The sequence below is a fragment of the Dasypus novemcinctus genome, chromosome 13 (assembly GCF_030445035.2).
Source record: "Dasypus novemcinctus isolate mDasNov1 chromosome 13, mDasNov1.1.hap2, whole genome shotgun sequence".
Classification (NCBI taxonomy): domain Eukaryota; kingdom Metazoa; phylum Chordata; class Mammalia; order Cingulata; family Dasypodidae; genus Dasypus; species Dasypus novemcinctus.
In genome coordinates, this window is record NC_080685.1 from 31067808 (window position 1) to 31088541 (window position 20734).

Sequence of the window (20734 nt, forward strand, 5' to 3'; positions counted from 1 at the left end):
CCTTAAACATTTAAATTAGGGACCTCAAACTCATATGTCCCTGCATCCAGGAATGCTGCTTAAATAATTAAAGTGGGTCAGATATAACAGTTAACAGGAAACAGAGAAGACTGTCAGAAGTTCCTGACCTACATTACGCTTACAGTTTTTGAATAATAACCAGTAAAAACTGTCAAATATAACCTAGGGCAGGGGTTCTTAACAAGATTTCAAGGGGTCCAAGAGCTTGAATTTAAAATGATCAACTTATTATCTTTATTTTCCCTGACCTCTAACTGAAATCTAGCATTTTCTTTACGTATGAATGCATGGAATAAAAAAAAAATTTACAATAGTACTCATTTCACCTGACTGGCAAAGGGGTCCGTGGGACCAAAAAAGTTAAGAACCCCTGACCTAGGGTGTTTAAATTTTTAAAAAATTAGCTTAATGAAAAGCAGAATATGGTAATATAAAGAAAAAAACAATTTTTAAAAAAGGATTGGTTTTGGTAGCATCTAAATTTAACATGTAAATTTATAAGTTTATGGAAAGGAATTTTATAAAGATATATATACAGTCTAAGAGCACTTGGCAAAATGAAATTCCTCTTAAAATTCAGATAAATTTTCAATGGATTGGTATTTTTCAATGCCTAGATTTTTTATTATGAGACATATTTGGTTAATAAATTCTTTCTGTAACAAAGAAGTATTTATATTTATTGGATTAGTATATACTAAAAATCTCGCCTAACTTCTATTGATGAGCTATGTCTCATTAAAGAAATTGTCATGGCCTTCTTGCATAAACCATTTTTTCCGGTTTTTGAAAGTTATACGTGTTTTTAGCTGTTTGTTTTGACAGTCATACCTCTTTTCAAAACATTAAATCAATGCGAAGACCTATCTTAACTCTTATATTTAAAGAAAATGAGAACTTTGAAGATAAGATTTCAAAATAAGTTTATAAAAACAACAAAAAATAAATCTGTTAAAAATTCATCACATAAATCAGGCAACCGGTGGGCAAAATAATCTATTTCACAAATGAAGTAACACTCTTACCTGTCAGGGTCTGTACTGCCCTTTCACTGGAAGGCAGTGGCTCCTTTCTGTGAGGCCGATTTAGTGACGTGTCCTGTGCAGAAAAGAGTCCAGGGCTGTCAGTTAATTTCTTCCGGCCACTGGAGTTAGGGTTTGAAACTCTGCAGCTGCCTATTGCACTTGTGAAAAGGTTTGTATGTTCATCACTGCTGGCCAGCTCAGAGTTGGGAGTGAATCCTCCAAGGGATAAACTTGGAGAACTTTCTGAACAGTCAATCTGCAAAGGTGTCTGCAATCCCAAAGCCAATGAACTAGACTCTGAAGGTTCCCGGTGAACCCACTGTTCTTCTCTGTTTATTAAGGTTTTTGAAGGAGAGAGATGAGGGCAGGACATATGACACCGGTGCTTTTCCTTATGTTTATATCGCTCTCCAACAGTATCCTTCCCAAATCGATAGCGCTTCAATGACTCCAGGACAGATCTGGAAGACCCAGTGTCCATGGAAACCTGGGGTTGCTCAGAAGAACGGTGTTCTCTGTGTTTGTGACGGTGCCTGTGTTTGTGCTCAACCATCCAACCATAAGCCATCTCAGGAGGAACACTGGGGTAGGTACTCATGGAAAGGAGGGGAGTCCTGCTGGTTGTAAGAAAGGCCTCCTGTCGAAGTAGCTTATGCTTTTTCTTGTGGTATTTGGTGGGATTGAGGAGTAAATGACCAGCATGCATATAGGAAGGAGGTGGAAGTGGGGTGGTGAAAGAAGGAGATGGAGGAGGTGGATAAAGAGTTGGGGGATACCTTCCATAGTAACCTAATCCTATGGGAGCAGCTGTAAGGGGTGATGGAGAATAAGGCATGCTGTAAGAGGGATAGAATCCAGTACTGGAGAGAGGAAAACTAAGGCTGTGCATAAAAGGCATTTCAGCCATTGCCTCCCTCATCTTAGGGGGTCTCCCTCTTTTCTTTTTTAAGTCAGGTTTTCTAATGTAGTGCAAAGGGTCTAAGGGGAAAGAAGGATGTGTATAGAAACTATTAAAGTTGATTCGAAAAATAGTTGGCAGAAGGTCTCGGGGGATAAAATGATGACTCCGATGAGTAATCCGAATTTCACTTAGACGGCTTATTAGCTCCTCCAGCTCTGCTATAAAGTCTGGGTCCTGTCTATTTCGGAGTTGGGGATATTTCTTTTTCCGTTTTCTTTTCTGCCTTTTCATCTTGTCGTAGCTGAGGTAATCATGATTCCTGCGCTTACATTTGTGTTTATGTTTTTCTTTAAGACTGTTTAGGACAGTGGAAGTTTCAGGGGGGATCAAAGAAACATGCTCAAAAGAATGCCTCCTCTTTTTTTGCCCACAAAATTTCTCTGCCCTGTCTGATGTACTGTTATTATCTGTTCCAATTCCACTATCACTGGGAATAGTCTCATCACTATGAGACTCACTAATTGGGGAAGGAGTAGCTTCTTTCAGAGATGTGAGTTCACTCAAGTGTGAAGGAGAATTTGGCAACAAAGTAGGAGGAGATAATCGTCTCCTCCCCTTTGAGGCCTTCTTCATTGCAAGAGTCTGAATCATACTGCCCTGTCTGGAGTGTAAATGCAAATATGGCACTGAACTGGGTTCAACAAAGCCTGCATCACTGCTTACAGGGCTCTGACCTCCACTAGTCCCAGATGACTGAGAACAGAGAGGTGACGGAAGAATCTCAGAACTATTAGCAGCTGAAGGCAGTAAAGGGGGAAGGATCTGCCCTAATGCTGACCCTGCTGCCTGTTGAGCTGTTTGCTCAAGGACAGCAAGGCTGGTGGGACTACCAGTGAGAATGCCATTTAGGACAGTTTTGGGTTTTCGACCCCTCCTCTTTCCTATGTAAATGGTTCCTTTCTTGCTGACATTTATCTGTTGGCCCAATTTAGAGCCAAATGTGGCAGCAAGACTTGACACTGTATTATGCAGTTTGGATTGCACTTTCCCTTTATTACTTGATTCAACAGAGCTTGAAAGAATCTGATTCAACAGTTTCTTTCTCTTTAAAGTCTTCATTTTATTTATTTTGCGGATAATGGTTTTCATTAATTGTCCATTATTTCTCTTGGTAATTTTCTTATCTGGTTCCATCTCAAGATCACTCATACTACAGAGACTTGGCCTATGGCTGTCGTCTAGATCATCTGGATCCTGAAGTTGGTCTTCACTCTCAAAAAAATCACTGCTACTTCTATGGTTATCACTTTCAGACTCCAGCTTGCTTGGACTTTCGGTGGCAACAAATGGAGCCACTGATAGTACAGGTGGTTTCATCTTCACTGGCGACCTCATTTGCCTCTTAGGCCTACCTCTTTTCTTAGGAAAAGGAGACACAGACAGACTTTGTTTGAAGGAAGGGATTTCAATTTCGGGCTGTAAAATTGGAGGTTCTTGCTCTTCCTTAGATTGCAAAGAAAAAACTTTCGAGGCTGGTATTTTTAGAGTCCTTTTGGGTGGACCTTCCAGTTGAGGCATTTCCTTAGATTTAGGTCTTCCTCTTTTAGGCTTATAAATATCAGACAAAAGGTCACTAGAGACACACATACTGGAGGATAGTTTGTGTGTAGCAAAAGACTTATGAGATGTTTTTTCATTATCAGTTAAAAGAGCAAGAGATGGAGCTGTGGATTTGCTTAACTTTGGCAATCGGCGTTTAAGGAAGTCATGATCTACAAACGAAGATGGTCCAAGGTTTTTCATAAACTTGGCTGACTCAGAATTACTATTTGACAATGAGCTACATGAAACATTTTTAAAAAGCTCTGATCTTTCTAATTCTAGCCCTTTTGGAGACCTGCATGTGCTTCTTGCCACCACTTTAGTCCACCGAGGTTTTCTTCCTTTCCTTTTTTTTAAAGGTTTGGACTGCAAATTAGTGCTCAGGCTTTCAGCAACTTGGCAGTGTTTGTCTGATGCAGTTACTGCACCAAGTTTTAGAAAGGGCTTGTTACTAAATAAACTAGTGAAATTAACAACTGAAGGGGTAATTGTATGAATACTGGATTCAGAAGTCAAACTCGGCTTTTTTCCTAGGGAAGAGCTTAATCTTGGAATATCTACATGTGTACTTTTTGAATCATTCAGCTCTTTTTCAATAATCCCTTTACAGTCAACATTCATGCTATGACCCATGGACCTATGACCAATGTTCAAGTGGGTACTGTCCGAAGTAAACTGACTCTTTCCAACAGATTCAGAAATTTCTTCCATTAGTTCTGTGGTAGGACTTAAAAGTAATGGATTAGGAACCAACTGTGAAGAAGGTTCAGAGGGACTTCTGGCTAAAGGATTAACAGATACAGTAGGTGATGGGGAAGGGAGACTGCTTTCTCCTACTGCACTAAAAGGGGATTTAGCTGTAGATGCATCAGAAGCACCTCCCATTTGAAAGTCCGGAGAAGTGCAATATACAGGAGGTTGCTTTTCGTGCTTGGAGGTTTCATAGGAACCCCTTTCACTGGATGAGAAACTGTCTTGCGGAATGCATGTTCCTTCATTAAACACTTCTTTTTCCAAGTTAACAATTTCTTTTCGAACTGAGAACTTTTCCAATATGCTGTCTTTACTCTGCCTTATAACATTCTTCTCGAAAGTTTTGCTGGTGGTACTGTCTTTCAATGATTCAGAAAGTTCCTGACTATCATGACTATTGATGTTTGTACTACAAGAAGCCTTAAATGGTTCCTGAGTGGGGAGCAGTGCTTCGGCTTTAAGGTTTATGGCATCTTTACTTACTAGTCCTACCATAGGACAAGTTACTAGTTTCTTTCCAATGTCCTTACTAACTAATCCCATTGCTGAACTTGCCACAATCTTCTTTGCACAGTCCTTGGCCACCAGACCAACAGTAGAACCTAGTTTCTTTCCTAAGTCTTTATTAACCAGTCCAACTACAGTGCCAAGTCCTAACTTCTTGCCAGATTCCTTATTAACTAAACCTGGAACAATACCAATTCCCAGCTTCTTTCCTGAATCCTTACTCACAAGTCCTACTGTAGTGATAGTCCCTGGCTTTTTGCCCAAGTCTTTATTAATGAATACCGCTGTAGTGCCAGTTCCCAGTTTTTTCACAGAGTCCTTACTGACCAATCCTACGGTTGCATTAAATACTGGCTTTTTTCCAGGATCTTTAGTTACCAATCCAACTGCTGTGCTGATAGCTGGTTTTTTAATTAAGTCTTTATGTATTATTCCAGCTACAGAGCCAACTCCTGTTTTCCTCATCAAATCCTTGCTAACCAATCCTGCTGTAGTGCCAGTTCCTAATTTCTTCGGTTTTGTCTTGGAAGACTTGGAGGGCGGACAAGTAGCAATGAGCTGTGCCAACTTTTCTGTTACACTTGTTCCTCCATTAAGTAATGCTCTGTCCTTTAAGTCAGGATCCCGAACACCAACAAGAGTAGATGGTGTTGCATTAATGTAATCTGCCATTTCTGAGTGCACTGGAGAAAGCTTCTTAGACAAAGGAATTTTTTCTCCCTGTGAATGAAGATGGATGCTTTCTTCAGATTGGCATTCAATGGCTGCAACATCACCTGCTTTCTTGTACAACTTTGCAGGTTCCTAAAATTTGAACAAGAAAAAGGATTCAGAGACAGAAAACATACCATTTGAGATTGGCACTGCAGTTCAACAAACTAACTGACCACATATCAGTTATATGATAGGCAACAGAGATTTTTAAAAATCTGACAAAAAATTATCCTTACTCTAAGAGAAGTCACAGTCTACTGCTATATGAGACTATTAAAAGGTATCCTCTTTGTTCAGTTCCAACCATATAAACTTATACATTATTGGATCTATAAAACTATCTATACAGGGGGTAGGTGTAGCTCAGTGGTTGAGTGCCTCCTTCCCATGTATGAGTCCCAGGTTCAATCCCGATACCTCCTAAAAAGAGAAGAAAAAAAAACTTCTATATTTTTTATACTATTTAAAAAGCAAATTTATTGTATCTTTCTTTTGATGACTGACTAAATATACATTAAGCAACGAATGTACTGATTTTGAAAAGATAAATCGTTCTCGCTCCAGCACCCAATAGTCCTAGTTTAAAGCAACATCCACCTCCCTCATTTACGGACTTTAGTGATTTCAAAGCAATATAGGACAATTCCTGACCTACTTTCACTCCTTTTCCTCATTCTCAATTGTAGTTTTGAATGAGCATTCAAGTTTCTATTTATGTGGGAGGAATAGGAGATATAATAAAGAACACTCACATTTCTTTTTTTTTTTAAGATTTATTTTTATTTTTTATTTAATTCCCCTCCCCTCCCCCGGTTGTCTGTTTTTCTGTGTCTTTTTGCTGCGTCTTATTACTTTGTCCGCTTCTGTTGTCGTCAGCGGCACAGGAAGTGTGGGCGGCGCCATTCCTCGGCAGGCTGCTCCCTCCTTTGCGCTGGGCGGCTCTTCTTATGGGTGCACTCCTTGTGCGTGGGGCTCCCCTACGCGGGGGACACCCCTGCGGGGCGCGGCACTCCTTGCGCGCATCAGCACTGCGCATGGGCCAGCTCCACACGGGTCAAGGAGGCCCGGGGCTTGAACCGCGGACTTCCCATGTGGTAGACGGACGCCCTAACCACTGGGCCAAAGTCCGTTTCCCCACTCACATTTCTTAAGAATGTATTTTTATATGATACCTTAGAGTTGGAAATAATATTTAACTAATTTACTCTACATTATTATCTAATGCAATACATACTTCACAAATCTAATGCAATATACACTTCACAAATGAATCCACTATTTCACACAATGCTCTATTTTATCTTTGTAAAACAATGAAAAAGTTTTTTCTAACTATGAAATATTTATGAAAGACTTAAATGTAGACTTGAACAAATGTAAAGACATACTATGTTTGTGATTAGGAGGAACACATCATAGAAGATGACAATATTCTTTAAGAAAATTCACAAATTTACAAATTTAATGGGATCGCAGTAAAAATAACACCATGATTTCCTTCAGGAACTAGAAAAGTCGATTATAATGCTCACTGAGAAAACACAAAAGCAAAAATAGCTAGGAAAATCTTTTAAAAAGAAGAAAATGGGGGAAGTAGACTTGGCCCAGTGGTTAGGGCATCTGTCTACTACATGGGAGGTCCGTGGTTCAAATCCAGGCCCTCGAAGACCTGTGTGGAGCTGGTCCATGTGCAGTGCTGATGCGTGTAAGGAGTGCCCTGCCACGCCGGGGTGTCCCCATGTAGGGGAGCCCCACGCGCAAGGAGTGCGCTCCTTAAGGAGAATCGCCCAGTGTGAAAGAAAGTGCAGCCTGCCCAGGAATGGCACTGCACACACGGAGAGATGACACAACAAAAAGAAACACAGATTTCCATGCCGCTGACAACAACAGAAGCGGACAAAGAAGAACACGCAGCAAACAGACACAGAGAACAGACAACTGGGGTGGGGGGCAGGGAGAGAAATAAATAAATAAATAAATCTTTTTTAAAATAGAGAATGGTAGGTTTAACCTTACAAATAATTAAAATACATGGTAAAGCATCTATCATTAAAACAGTATGGAATTTAAATGTGAAAAGACAAAAGAACCAATGGAACAGGACAGAAAATTAAAAAAGAGATACAAACATACATGGAAATGTACTACATGTAAATTGGTACAACCTATATGTAAGGGAATTTGGTAGTTTCTGGAAAAACTGCATCATATTTAATCAAATTTTGACTCAAGAAAGCTATTTTTAGAATCTATCCCAAGATACACTGGCAAAATGCAAAACAACGTCTGTACAAGGCTACAAAATATACCACTGTTTATAACAGCAAAACTTGACAATCACAATGGTCATCTACTGTGAACTGGCTGAATAAACTAAAATACATTTGTAAAATGGAATACTATGAAACTGCAAGATTAATTACGGAGATATTAATATACTGCTATGGAGTGATCCTCAGGATATATCAGTCAATGTAAAAATGAAGGTTTAGAACTTTGTTTATAATACGCTATCTTTTACATAAAAAGATGTAGATGGAGTTATATAGGAATATATATATATATACACATTTGAAAAATGAAATAAACCAAAAATTAATACAAATAGTCATTATGGTACATGTTACAACATGGATGAACCTTGAAGACACCAAGTTGGGTGAAATAAGCCACACACAAAAGGTCAAATATGGTATGATCTCTCTTATATGAAATACGTAGAGTAAGTGATTTCATAGATGCAGCAAACAGAACAGTGGCTACCAGGGATAGGGGAGAGGGGAATGAGGAGTTACTGTTAAATGAGTATGAGTTTTGGTGTGAGATGATGAAAATAGTCTGGAAATAGTGGTGAAAGTTACACAGTATTGTCAATATACTTAAGTCAAAGAACTGTCCATTTAAAATGGTTAAAGTAATTTTTGTTACGTATATTTTATCACAATTAAAAATGAATAAGGGAGAAGATATAGCTCAGTGGTTGAGTGCCTGCGTATGAGGTCCTGGGTTCAATCCCTGGTACCTCCTAAAAAATAAAAAAAAATTACTATAAATAAATAATTGAAAAGTTACCTAGGGTGCTAGAAGCTAAACCTATTTGCATATACTTTACTTGACAAATGTTTTACATAGTTAAGAAGCAAATTTATGTCATAGAGCAAAAAGTTCCAAATCCCTAAATACTGGAAAAATCGAGAGATACGCATCTATATATCAAGTTACTAACATACTCTATAAAAAATAATTATATTAAATTACTTTAAAATTCAGTATTTTGGCTATACATTCTAAAGACAAAAAATTACACATGAAGAAATCTTAAATTGCATTCAGTGGGCAGAATATCAGGGTCATACTGCTTTAGTTATTATACTTAAAACATAGATCAAATAATTACATGAATGTCATTGGAAACCAAAAATTTCCGAATAAGAGGAAAAAGACATGATTATAAAAATAAAAGTTAAGAAAAAACTCTGTATTTTTAAGTTCAGGTTATAAATGCACGAAGTCATTAAAAAAATATGTATTTCCTACCTCTAGTCAATGAAATTACTAAAACCAATGATAATCTAGTAACAATGAACACCTTTAAAACTCAAGACTGGTCTCTAAATACCATTTCCCATTCTGGTGATGGGTATATATCTCTAATCTCCTCACACTCTACTAATCACTCTAAATTTTTGTTTTGAAAATTACTATAATGAAATGCTTTTATTAAAAAAAAGTTCCTCCTATTGTTTAAATTAATTTATTGAAGTATATCACTCATACATAAACATACATAAACAATAAGTGTATAATAACAGTTGTGAACTTACAAAACAAACATACATAACATCATACAGGACTCTTATAACTCATCCTACCACCAATAACTTGCACTGTTGTTAGAACTTTTTAACTAATGATTAAAGAGCATTGTCCAAATATTACTACAAACCAAAGTATTTTCCCCCCAACCAACCCTATTATTATCTTTATATCATTTATATATAAACATACATAAACAATTAAGTGTATAGTAAAAGCTGTGAATTTACAAAGCAAACAAGCATAACATCATACAGAGGATCCATACATCAATCCTCCACTAACACCATGCATTGTTATGAGATATTTGCTACAAATTATGAAAGAATACTGTCAAAATCTTATTACTAATCATAGTCCTAATCTTATATTTGGTGTGTTTTTTCCCCAACCCACCCTGTTATTTTTTAAATACATTTTTTATGACGGAAAATTGTAAACTATAAAACAATCATGCACATGTGCAGAATTCCCAAACACCCCTCCATCAACAAATTAAACTGTGGTGGAACTTTTGTTACAGGTAAGATAATATCATCTGATCGTTACCATGTCCATAGTATACATTTGGCTCACATTTTCCACACTTCCACATAATCAACACAGTACATCTTTCAAACAGATGCATTATCAACACAGTACATCTTTTGAATAGATAATATAAGAATATTATTACTATTAACCACGGTCCATAGGTCACTCCAGCTGTATTTCTCCCATGCTTCTACACATTCCAGTCATCCTGCAGTAGTGATAAACATTTGCTCTACTCCACAAAGGACAAATCCTGCATCTGTACCATAAACAACAATTCTCACCCACCTCTTGGTTTACTGTGCTAGCCAGTTCTTAGATTATTCTCCAGCATTCTGTCAATTGGCATTTACATACCTAGACTACCATTTTCAGGCACATCCCCATTTATAAACTAGCTGTTACTCACTGTATGTTACCATTCCACTCTATACATTTCCACAATTTTACAGTAAAGCTAATCAAAACTTCTACATACATTAAACATCAGTAGTCCACTCAGTCCTCCTCCTATCTTTTTTAAGAGTCCACCACCTACCACCAGGTCTTGAAGATATTTTCCAGTAATTTCTTCTAGAAGTTTTATGGTTCTTGCTTTTATTTTTAGGTTTTTGATCCATTTTGAGTTAATTTTTGGATAAGGTATGAGATGGGGGGGGTCCTCTTTCCTTCTTTTGGCTATGGATATCCAATTCTTTGAGCACCATTTGTTGAATGATTGTTCTGCCCGAGCTGTGTAAGTTTGACAGGCTAGTCAAAAGTCACTTGACCATACTTGCGAGGGTCTATTTTCTGAACCATAAATTTGGTTCCACTGGTCTATTGTGTCTGTCTTTATGCCAGTACCATGCTGTTTTTACCACTACAACTAGGTAATATGATTTCAAGTCTGGAGATGAGGTCTTGCTTTTCTTTTTTATGATGTTCCTGGCTATTCAGGACCCCTTACCCTTCCAGATAAATTTAATGATTGCGTTTTCAGTTTTTTCTTTAATGCTGGTGGAATTTTTATCAAGATTGCATTAAATCTGTATATCGATTTGAGTAGAATTGACATCTTAATGACATTTAGTCTTCCAATCCATGAGCATGGAATGTTCTTCCAGTTATTTAGGGCTTTTTAAAAATTTAACATTGAGTTACAGTTTTCTGAATACAAGTTCTTCACATTGTTGGTTAAGTTTACTCCTATTTGAGTTTTATCTGCCATATTTTATTTCCACCAGTCTTTTAACATTTTTGGTTACTTTCCTTGATATAACCTTCATTTCTACACTCTCTCCCAGGCCTCTCTCTCCCATCTTCTTTTCAGGTTCTACCACACCCTTTAGTATTTTCTGAAGATCTGGTCTCTTGCTTAGAAATTCTCTCAGTTTCTGTTTATCTGTGAATATTCTAACCTTGCCCTCATTTTTGAAAGACAGTCTTGTTGGATATAAGATTCATGCTGGAAGCTCTGTAGTATCTTAAATATATCAGACCACTGTCTTCTTGCTTTCATGGTTTCTGGTGAGAAATCAGCACTTAATCTTATTAGGTATCCTTTACATGTTATGCATTGCTTTTCTCTTGCTGTTCTCAGAATTCTCTGTCTTTGGCATTTGACATTCTGATGAGTATGTCTCAGAGTTGGTCTATTCGGATTTTTTAGGGTGGGAGTACGTTGTGCTTTGTGAACATGAATATCTATGTCCTTCAATAGGGCTGGGAAATTTTCTACCATTATTTGTTCAAATATTCCTTCTGCCCCTTTTCCCTTCTCTTCTCCTCAGGGACACCCGTGACACGTATGTTTGTACACCTTCTGCTGTCATTTAGTTCCCTGAGACCCTGCTCAATTTTTTCCATTCTTTTCTTCATCTGTTCTTTTGTATGTTCACTTTCAGAGGCCATTTCTTCAAGCTCACCAATCCTTTCTTCTGCCTCTTCAAATCTGCTATGATTTGATTCCAATTTTTTTTAGGTTCATTTATTGTGCCTCTCATTCCCATAAGATCTGTGATTAGTTGTCTCAACTCCTTTATATCATCTGGAGGCTAATCTTGTTCCTTTAACTGGGCCATAGCTTCCTGTTTCTTGGTGTGGATTGTAATTTTTTATTGGTGTCTTGGCATCTGACTTACTATTTATTCTGGGTACAGTTTTTCTCTTTAGTTTAAGGCTTCCTGTCTTTTCTCCCTTGCTGGTTGTGCAGAAGCCAAACATATAGCTGGTCCTGTAAGCTGCAGAGGCTCAAGTTGCCCTCATTGCACCAGGGACCAATGAAGCTTCTTCCAACTTTCTCCTTTGCCAGGGGTAGGGATAGAGTCACACCGGTGTGAATAATCCAAGCTGTGCAGGCCTAGACTGTAGTTGCCCAGAGAGACTGACAAAGCTTCATGCCCCTTTCTCTGCTGCCTGGGGCAGGGATGGAGCTGCAGGTGTGGGCAGCAATTTATGCAGTACGGGTCCAAGGTGACTGCAGTTGACCTGGTAGACTTCCAGTTTTCAGTCTGTGCTAGCCAAAGGTACCTACTCGCAGTTACCTGGTTAGGCTGGTACAGGGCCCACTAGCCTCCTCCTGCCAGAGGCAGGGCTGAAGCCTAGGCTAGGGCTGCAGGCCAATCTGGGTGAAAGGATCTGGTTCCTACCGTCACTTTGATTTTTGGTCCTGGCTTCCCTTCAGGCTGGGGTCAGAGTCAAAATGGCAGCCACTGGCCTCTTTCCTACTTCTGCTCATTCACATCCCAGCTGTTCCCAGGGTTTTACCTTAGCCAGCTAAGTCTATCATTCAGTAGCCGAAATTGGCAGCCAACCTCCCGTTTCCTCCTCCCGTTTTTGGGAAAAGGACCTTCCAATCCCAGCAACAGAAAGTTCCTGGGGCAGCTTGTGCCACCAGAGTAGGACAATCACCAGCCTCTGAGGCTTGGCCAGTAATTTCCCAGAGGCTGGTGCAGGTTCCCACAGCTTCCTTCCTCCTGGAGGTGGCACTGGGGCATAAACTGGAGGTGCAATCTAATCTGGATGGAAAGAAGCTGGTCCCTACCAGCACTGTGATTTTCAGTCCGCCCACTTCCCCTCGTGCCAGGCATGGAGATAAGATGGTGGCTCCCAGTCTCTTTCTAGCTTGGACAGGCTCAAACTTTAGCTCTTCTCAGGATTATACTTAGCCCACTGAATTTCCTCATCAGTAGCTGAAATTGGTGCCCAACCATCTCTTCCTTCCCTGTTTTCAGGAAGTGGAGCTTTCAATTCCAGCCGTGGAATAGCTCCTGAGGCAGTTTGTGCTTCCAGGGGAGGATGGGCACCGGCCTCCCAGGCATGGAGCGCTCTAATTACGAGTTTTCTCTGCAGATGGGTAGTCTCTTCCTTCCATTCCTTCAAGGATTTGGCAGGATGCTCTTCTGGCCTCCTGGATCCCCCAAACAGGTACTGCAGCTAGCTCCAGAGAACTCTGGGTGTTTACTAACTGCCCTGTAGCAGAAGCTGACTCTAGGAGCTCCTTACTCCACCACCATCTTGCTGGTTCTTCCTTCTATTTTTTTAAAAATAAGACTGAAGTAAAAATCTGCCTTTCTGCAACTTTCAGTCACTGGTCCAAGTCTCCCTTTTTTGAATGCCATAGAATAAGTCTAATTCCTCTTCTTCCCAAAAGTTTTTCATACATTGAACTCAACCATCACATTTAATCTTCTGTCCTAAACAATGTAACTTCTTTCTGATCATTCTGACATATTTGTCTATACTCCTCTTTACACGAGACATCCAAAACTGAACACGATACACCTAAATGCCGAATAGATATAGAATAAAAGGAACTACCTCTTCTTCCGAATTAGACCTTACAATTTTGTGCAAGAGGAAACTGGCTTTTGACAGTTTTATCAACTTACTGACATATATAAAGTTTGTAATTAAACGTTTACATTTTATTCACACCTTATGAAACAATATTCCCACTCTGTATTTTACAGTGAACCTTTAAAATTCAAGAATTAAAAGCCTTTCTTCTTTTAAATATTTAAAAATGGGGAGTGGATGTAGTATAATAGTTGAGAACCTGCTCCCATGTTCAAGGTCCAGGTATCTCTTAAAATAAATATTTTAAATATTGAATTTTAAACTTAACCCTAAATATCTGCCTAAACAAAATAAAACTATGTGCAATAAGACTGATGAAACTCACAAATGATACTGAGTAAAACATGCCAGAACAACTGAATGCATGCTGTATGATTCCATTTATATAAAGTTCACAAATAGGCAAAACTAATTTTGATCTTAAAAGTCAGCAAAATGGTTACTGATGGGAAAGGAGCGCAACGAGGTCTTAAAAGATACTGTTTACATGAGGTGATTGAAGTTGAGAAAATCCACTGAGCTGTATACTTATACTTTGTGTATTTTCTCTGTATGTATGCTATACTTCAATTAAAAGTTATGAATGTCCTATCTGAAAGGAAGACAGAAATACATTACACTCCCTAAACCTACTAAAGGATTTAGCTCAACCTGTTTATTCACGTTTACAAAAAATAAATATCATCTCCCAGATAAATTAAAATCAGTCTAAAATAATAGTTTGCTGCAATAAATGGCCTATGTCTTAAAAAAAGATCTTTTCTTCCTAGCCCTGACATTAGATAAAATGCCATTAGATAAAAAAGAGACAATGTCAGTAAGGTTTTGAAAAGTATATTTGATATTGGGAATACTACTGTCTTACATTTGTAAGAAACTTTAAAAATTACTAGTAAAAGGGACCATTTTAATACAATTTATTATAAAACAGACCATTAGGCATATAATTTTTATTCCAAATATAAAAATTATTAGAGTAATGCTCATTTTAAAAATGAGAGCCAAAGAATCATTAAAATATCATTCAGGGAAAAACACTACTTATATTTCTTTTCAGATATTTCATTACACATTTACAAATAAAGAGATGCACAGTCTTCCATAAATATGGACCCAAAAATGCATGCTGTTCTATAGCCTACTTGTTTTTAACAATATTCAGAAAACATCCTTCTCTGCAAATAAATCGAGAGTTAGACCATCAATTTAATAGTTTCATAATGGTTCACAATTCATAAATTCAATCTCCTATGGGATATTTAGATTTTTTAAATGTAAATAATGTAATGATGATTATCCATTTACAAAAATCTTTACATACTGATTGTATTAGTCAGCCAAACGGGTGCTGATGTAAAATACCAGAAAACGGTTGGTTGTGTTTTGTTTTGTTTTTTTTAAGATTTATTTTTTATTTATTACCCCCCCCCAGTTGTCTGTTCTCTGTGTCCAAAAGCTGTGTGGTTCTTCTGTGACCGCTTCTATCTTTATCAGCGGCATGGGAATCTGTGTTTCTTTTTGTTGCGTCATCTTGTTGTGTCAGCTCTCTGTGTGTGCAGTGCCATTCTTGGGTAGGCTGCACTTTCTTTCGCACCGGGCAGCTCTCCTTACGGGGTGCACTCCTTGTGCGTGGGGTTCCCGTACGCGGAGACACCCCTGCATGGCACAGCACAGCACTGCGCATGGGCCAGCTCCACACGGGTCAAGGAGGCCCAGAGTTTGAACCACGGACCTCCCATGTGGTAGGTGGACGCTCTATCCGCTGGGCCAAGTCCGCTTCCCGGTTATGTTTTTTTTTTTTTAAGATTTTTCATGTATTTCTTTTCCCTCGCCCCCCTCCTTTGTCTGCTCTCTGTGTCCATTCACTGTGTTTTCTTCTGGTGTCCACTTGCATTCTTGTCAGCAGCACCCAAAATCCGCGTCTCTTTCTGTTGCATCATCTTGCTAAATCAGCTTTCCATGTGTGCGGGGTCATTCCTGGGCAGGCTGCACTTTTTTCGCACTGGGCAGCTCTCCTTACAGGGCGCATTCCTTGTATATGGGGCTCCCCTACGCGGTGGACATCCCTGAGCAGCACAGCACTCCTTGCGTGCATCAGTACTGCATGTGGGCCAGTTCATCACACGGGTCAGGAGGCCCTGGGTTTGAACCTTGGACCTCCCATGTGGTAGGCGGGGGCTCTATCCATTGGGTCAAACCCGCTTACTAAGGTTGGTTTTTATAAAGGGTATATTTTGGGGGCAGAAATTTACAGTTGCCAGGCCATAAAGCATAAGTAACTTCCCTCACCAAAGTCTGCTGCCAGGTGTTGGAGCAAGATGGCTGCCAACATCTGCTAAGAGTTCAGGGTTCCGGGGTTCCTCTCCCCGCAGGGCTCAATTCTCTCCAGGCACATCTGCTCTGATCCTCTGTCTGTTTGCGTCTAGGGCTCCAGCTAAGAAACTCCAACTTCCCTTCTCTGCTTTGCATTTTCTCTCTGAGTCCCTTGCCCACTAAGGGGGTAGGGATGCAACGTCATAGGACATGGACCAATCCAAGCCTTAATCAATACTTAATCAAGTAAAAGCAAAACCTTCCAATCCAATATAATCTTATATGCCTGGAGGGACAGTTTACAAACAAAATCCAGTATCTATTTTCGGAATTCATAAACAATATCAAACTGCCACACTTATCCTATTGCTTTCTTTAGAAAAATCATTGAGCTAGGAAGTGCTAAGCCAATGGGTAGAGATTAATACATTAGTTACAAAAAATGAAAAGCAACACTCAAGAAAGACTGTATTTCCATTCCCATCATTACTGTATAAGGTTTCACAACTAATAGATTTTGGTTTTTGATTTCTAGTTGCATTTTATTTTTACCTGTATTTTCAAAGTTTTGTTGTATGATTTTGCTTTGTGTATTTCTTCTTCAGTGAAATATTTGTTCAAGCACAATACCTACTTTATTTTTTAAATTGTGGAGTTTATCATTTTATTTCTGACTTAGAAGAGCTCTTAATATTATATAATAAATATTAATAATTACTACAACCAGCTCTACTTTGTTTAGTATTCACATGGAATATCTCTGGGTCTAAAGTGAGTCTCTCTTAAACAGCATATATTTCAATCACATTTTTCCCACTGCCCACCTCTTTTAATTGATGAGTTTAGTCCATTTACTTTTCATTTTTTGTTTAAGATTCAGTTATTTAACACCCCTCCACCCCACAGTTTCCTCACGTCTGTTCGTTGTTTTGCTTCCTGTGGCTGCTCATCTTCTTTAGGAGGCAAAAGGACTGAATCTGGGACCTCCCACGTGGTAGGCAGATGCCCAACTGGTTGAGCCACATCTACTCCAATTTGTTTATATTTAAAGTGATCACTACAATGAAGGATTTACTTTTGTTGTTGTTTTTTTTCCCATTGTCTTTGATGTTCTCAATTCCGCCAATATGATCTTCTGTGTTGCTTTTTTTATTCTAGTGTACCATTTTGAGTCACGCTTCCTTTATATATATTTTTTAGTTATTTCTGTAGTGGTTATTCTTGGAGATAAGTATTTTTTTTAAAAAATATTTATTTATTTATTTAATTCCCCTCTTCCCCCAGTTGTCTGTTCTCTGTGTCTATCTGCTGCGTCTTGTTTCTTTGTCTGCTTCTGTTGTCGTTGGCGGCACGGGAAGTGTGGGCGGCGCCATTCCTGGGCAGGCTGCACTTTCTTTCGCACTGGGCGGCTCTCCTTATGGGGCACACTTCTTGTGCGTGGGGCTCCCCTATGCGGGGGACTCCCCTGCATGGCCCAGCACTCCTTGCGCGCATCAGCACTGCATGTGGGCCAGCTCCACACGGGTCAAGGAGGCCCGGGGTTTGAACCGCAGACCTCCCATGTGGGAGACGGACGCCCTAACCACTGGGCCAAGTCCGTTTCCTTGGAGATAAGTATTAACATACTAAATTCATAACAATCTAGTGTGAACTGATGTCTACTTACTTCAGGAGCACACATTAATTCTGCTCCTATATAACTTTGCCACCTGTGCCTGTCCCCTTCCATATTATTTTAGTAGAGTCACAAATTACATCTTTATACATTATGTGCTCATTAACATAGATTTATAATTATTGTTTTATGCATTTAGTTTCAAATCATGTAAGAAACAAAAAAAGGAGTGACATTAAAAAATAGAAAAATACTAGCTTTGAAATGTACCTATGTTACTTTTACCAATGATCTTTATTTCTTCACATGGTTGAGATGTCTCGTGTCATTTTATTTCAGCCTGAATCTGAACCCCCTTAAGTATTTCTTGTAGGGCAAGTCTACCAGCAATGAACTCCCTTGGCTCTTGTTTATCTGGGAATGCCTTAATTTCTTCTCCATTTTTGACAGATACTTTTGATGCACATAGAATTCATGAACGACAGTTTTTCTCTTTCAGCAATTAAAAATGCCAACCCACTCCTTTCTTGTTTCCATGGCTTCTGGTATGGAAAGAAATCTGCTATTAGTCTAACTGAAGATTCACTGTTTATGTGACAACCACTGAGCTACATCCATTCTCCTCTGTCTTTGCTTTTTGACAGTTTGGGGATAATGTGTCTAAGCAGGTATCCCTTTGATTTTATAGTGCTTGGAGTCTGGATGTATATAATCATGTCTTTCATCAAATTTAGGAAGTTTTTAGCCAGTATTTCTTCAAATATTTTTTTTGTGCCCCTTCTCTGGATTCTCCTGAGACTCCCATAAGGCATATGTTGGTACAATTGATGATGGTCTCACTGAGGTCACTATAGATAAACAGAATCAATGACTCTATTGATTTTTCTTCACTGCGTCTTTCTGCTCCTCAAACTGGGTCATTTCAATTGTCCCACCTTGAACTCTGCTGATTCTTTCTTCTGCCTGCTCAAATCTGTGGAACCCGTAGGGAATCTACTTTCGCTACTATACTTTGCAGCGTCAGAATTTCTACTTGGTTCTTTTAAAAAATTTTTATCTCTTTATTCCCCAATTATTTATACATCAGTCTCCTGATTTCCTTTAGTTCTTTCAGCTCTTTCAACTGAAGGCTCAGGGATGGTTTCTGTCAATTTCTGTTTACCCAGTGAATGGTTCATACTTTCCTATTTCTTGATTTGTCTTATAATTTTTTATTAAGAATTGGACATTTTGGATATTGCAGTAACTCTGGAAATCAGATTTTTGCCCATCCCCAGGGACTGCTGTTACTTGATAAAGGCTGTATTTGTCTGTTTAGTGACTTGCCCAAACTATTTTTCCAAAGACCATATTCCTTGTCAAGTATGGTTACTGAAGTCTCTGCTCCATTATCTACCACCTGGTTAATCCCAGTAACTCGATGAAGATTTCCTTAAATGCCAGCTTCTATTTTCATTAAGCATCCTCCTGGATGCAGCAAGGATTTAACCAAAAGCCAGATTTAAAAACAAAATGAAAACTTTGCTTCTGATGGCATTCACCAGTTCATTAGTGCTTTTGTAGAAGGACCAATTTCTGGAATTTCCTACTCCACCTACTCAACCTGCATCACATGGATATTTATATTTTTATTCATAAAATGACTTATATAGGACCTAAATACTCGCTGTACAGTATATTTCCAAATATTTCAGATTATTTTGTAAGTAAATTCTTTTTGTTATATTTCTTAACTCTTAATGGATGGTATTCAGGAACACTATTGATTTTAGTTTATTTTAAATCTGGAATTCTTGTTCATCAGGACATTGTTTCAATAAATATTTATTAAATACCTGACAAGTAGCAAACATTAAAGTGTTGAATATAACCATAGCAAAAAAACAAAACAAAACAAAAAAATCCTTTTGCTCATGAAAGTCCTAATTAAGCTCATATGTATGCAGAAACCCAAAGGAGGTGAAGGAGGTATCTATATAACTAATTGGATAAAGAAAAATAGCAGAAAGAGGAAAAGCCAAGAGCAAAGGCCCTGAGGCAGGAGTTCCTCTGGTATGTTCAACGAAGAGTAAGGAAGCCAGATTCACTGGCATAGAGTAAGCAGGGCAAGTAGAGGAGAACAAACATTTTATAGTCTGAAAAAAGCCATTGATGCTTTTATGCAGAAGAGGGATAAGTCCCTGACTCTTCACTCATTCAACAAATACATACTGGCTGCCAAATAATTGCTGGGGATATGTCAAAGAACAATAAAGATAAAACTGCTTACGATCATTAAGCTTATATTCTAGCAGGAGTAGAACAGCAATAAAGAAAAACAGTAAATTTTTCAAAAATTATGTTAGAAGGTAGTAATTGCTAGAGCAAAAACAGGAGGCAACTGAGCTTAAGGGAGCATTCCCAAAATTGTTAGTAGATTTGGCTAGGACTCAATGATCAGGGAGCATTTGAGCAAGGACTTGAAGTAAGGAGTTAGCAAGAGCATCATGAATACTAGTATGGCAGGAATTAAGTGACTGAGTGGGAGGGTAAGAGGATATATGATCAGAGAAGTATAAAGGCCTAGATTATGGAGGATGTCATGGGCTATTATACAGACTTCAGTCTTTACTATGAGTAAACTGGAAATCATTTCAATGAGCAGAAGAGTGACATGATTTTACTCAAGGCTTCAAATAGTCCCCCCTCTAGCCTCTCTTTTGAGGAGGCTACAGATATTCAATGGCAGAAGAATGTCTACTAAACATCCAAGTGGAAATGTCAATTTAAAGTTGTACAGTGACCAATCCAATGTCCACATAGAAGAGGTGGCATTGGATTGGGAAAAGTGGACATGGTGGACGATGGGTATGGGGAAAGGCAGGAAGAGATGAGAGGTGGAGGCGTCTTTGGGACATGGAGCTGCCCTGGATGGTGCTTCAGAGGTAATCACCGGACACTGTAAATCCTCACAGGGCCCACTGGATGGAATGGAGGAGAGTATGGGCCATGATGTGAACCATTGTCTATGAGGTGCAGAGGTGCCCAAAGATGTACTTACCAAATCCAATGGATGTGTCATGATGATGGGAACGAGTGTTGTTGGTGGGGGGG

At 38.8% G+C, this 20734-nt stretch overlaps 1 protein-coding gene across 7 annotated transcripts in view; it reads right to left on the reverse strand.

Annotated features, from left to right (window-relative positions):
- Positions 1–20734, reverse strand: part of ASH1L (ASH1 like histone lysine methyltransferase) — a 320979-nt gene that overhangs the window by 194624 nt on the left and 105621 nt on the right. For all 7 annotated transcript variants that reach the window (XM_058309826.2, XM_058309824.2, XM_058309821.1 and 4 more), the window contains one exon: positions 1047–5613. In XM_058309826.2, the coding sequence (XP_058165809.1) occupies positions 1047–5613 (4567 nt within the window). The remainder of the gene's footprint in view (positions 1–1046; positions 5614–20734) is intronic.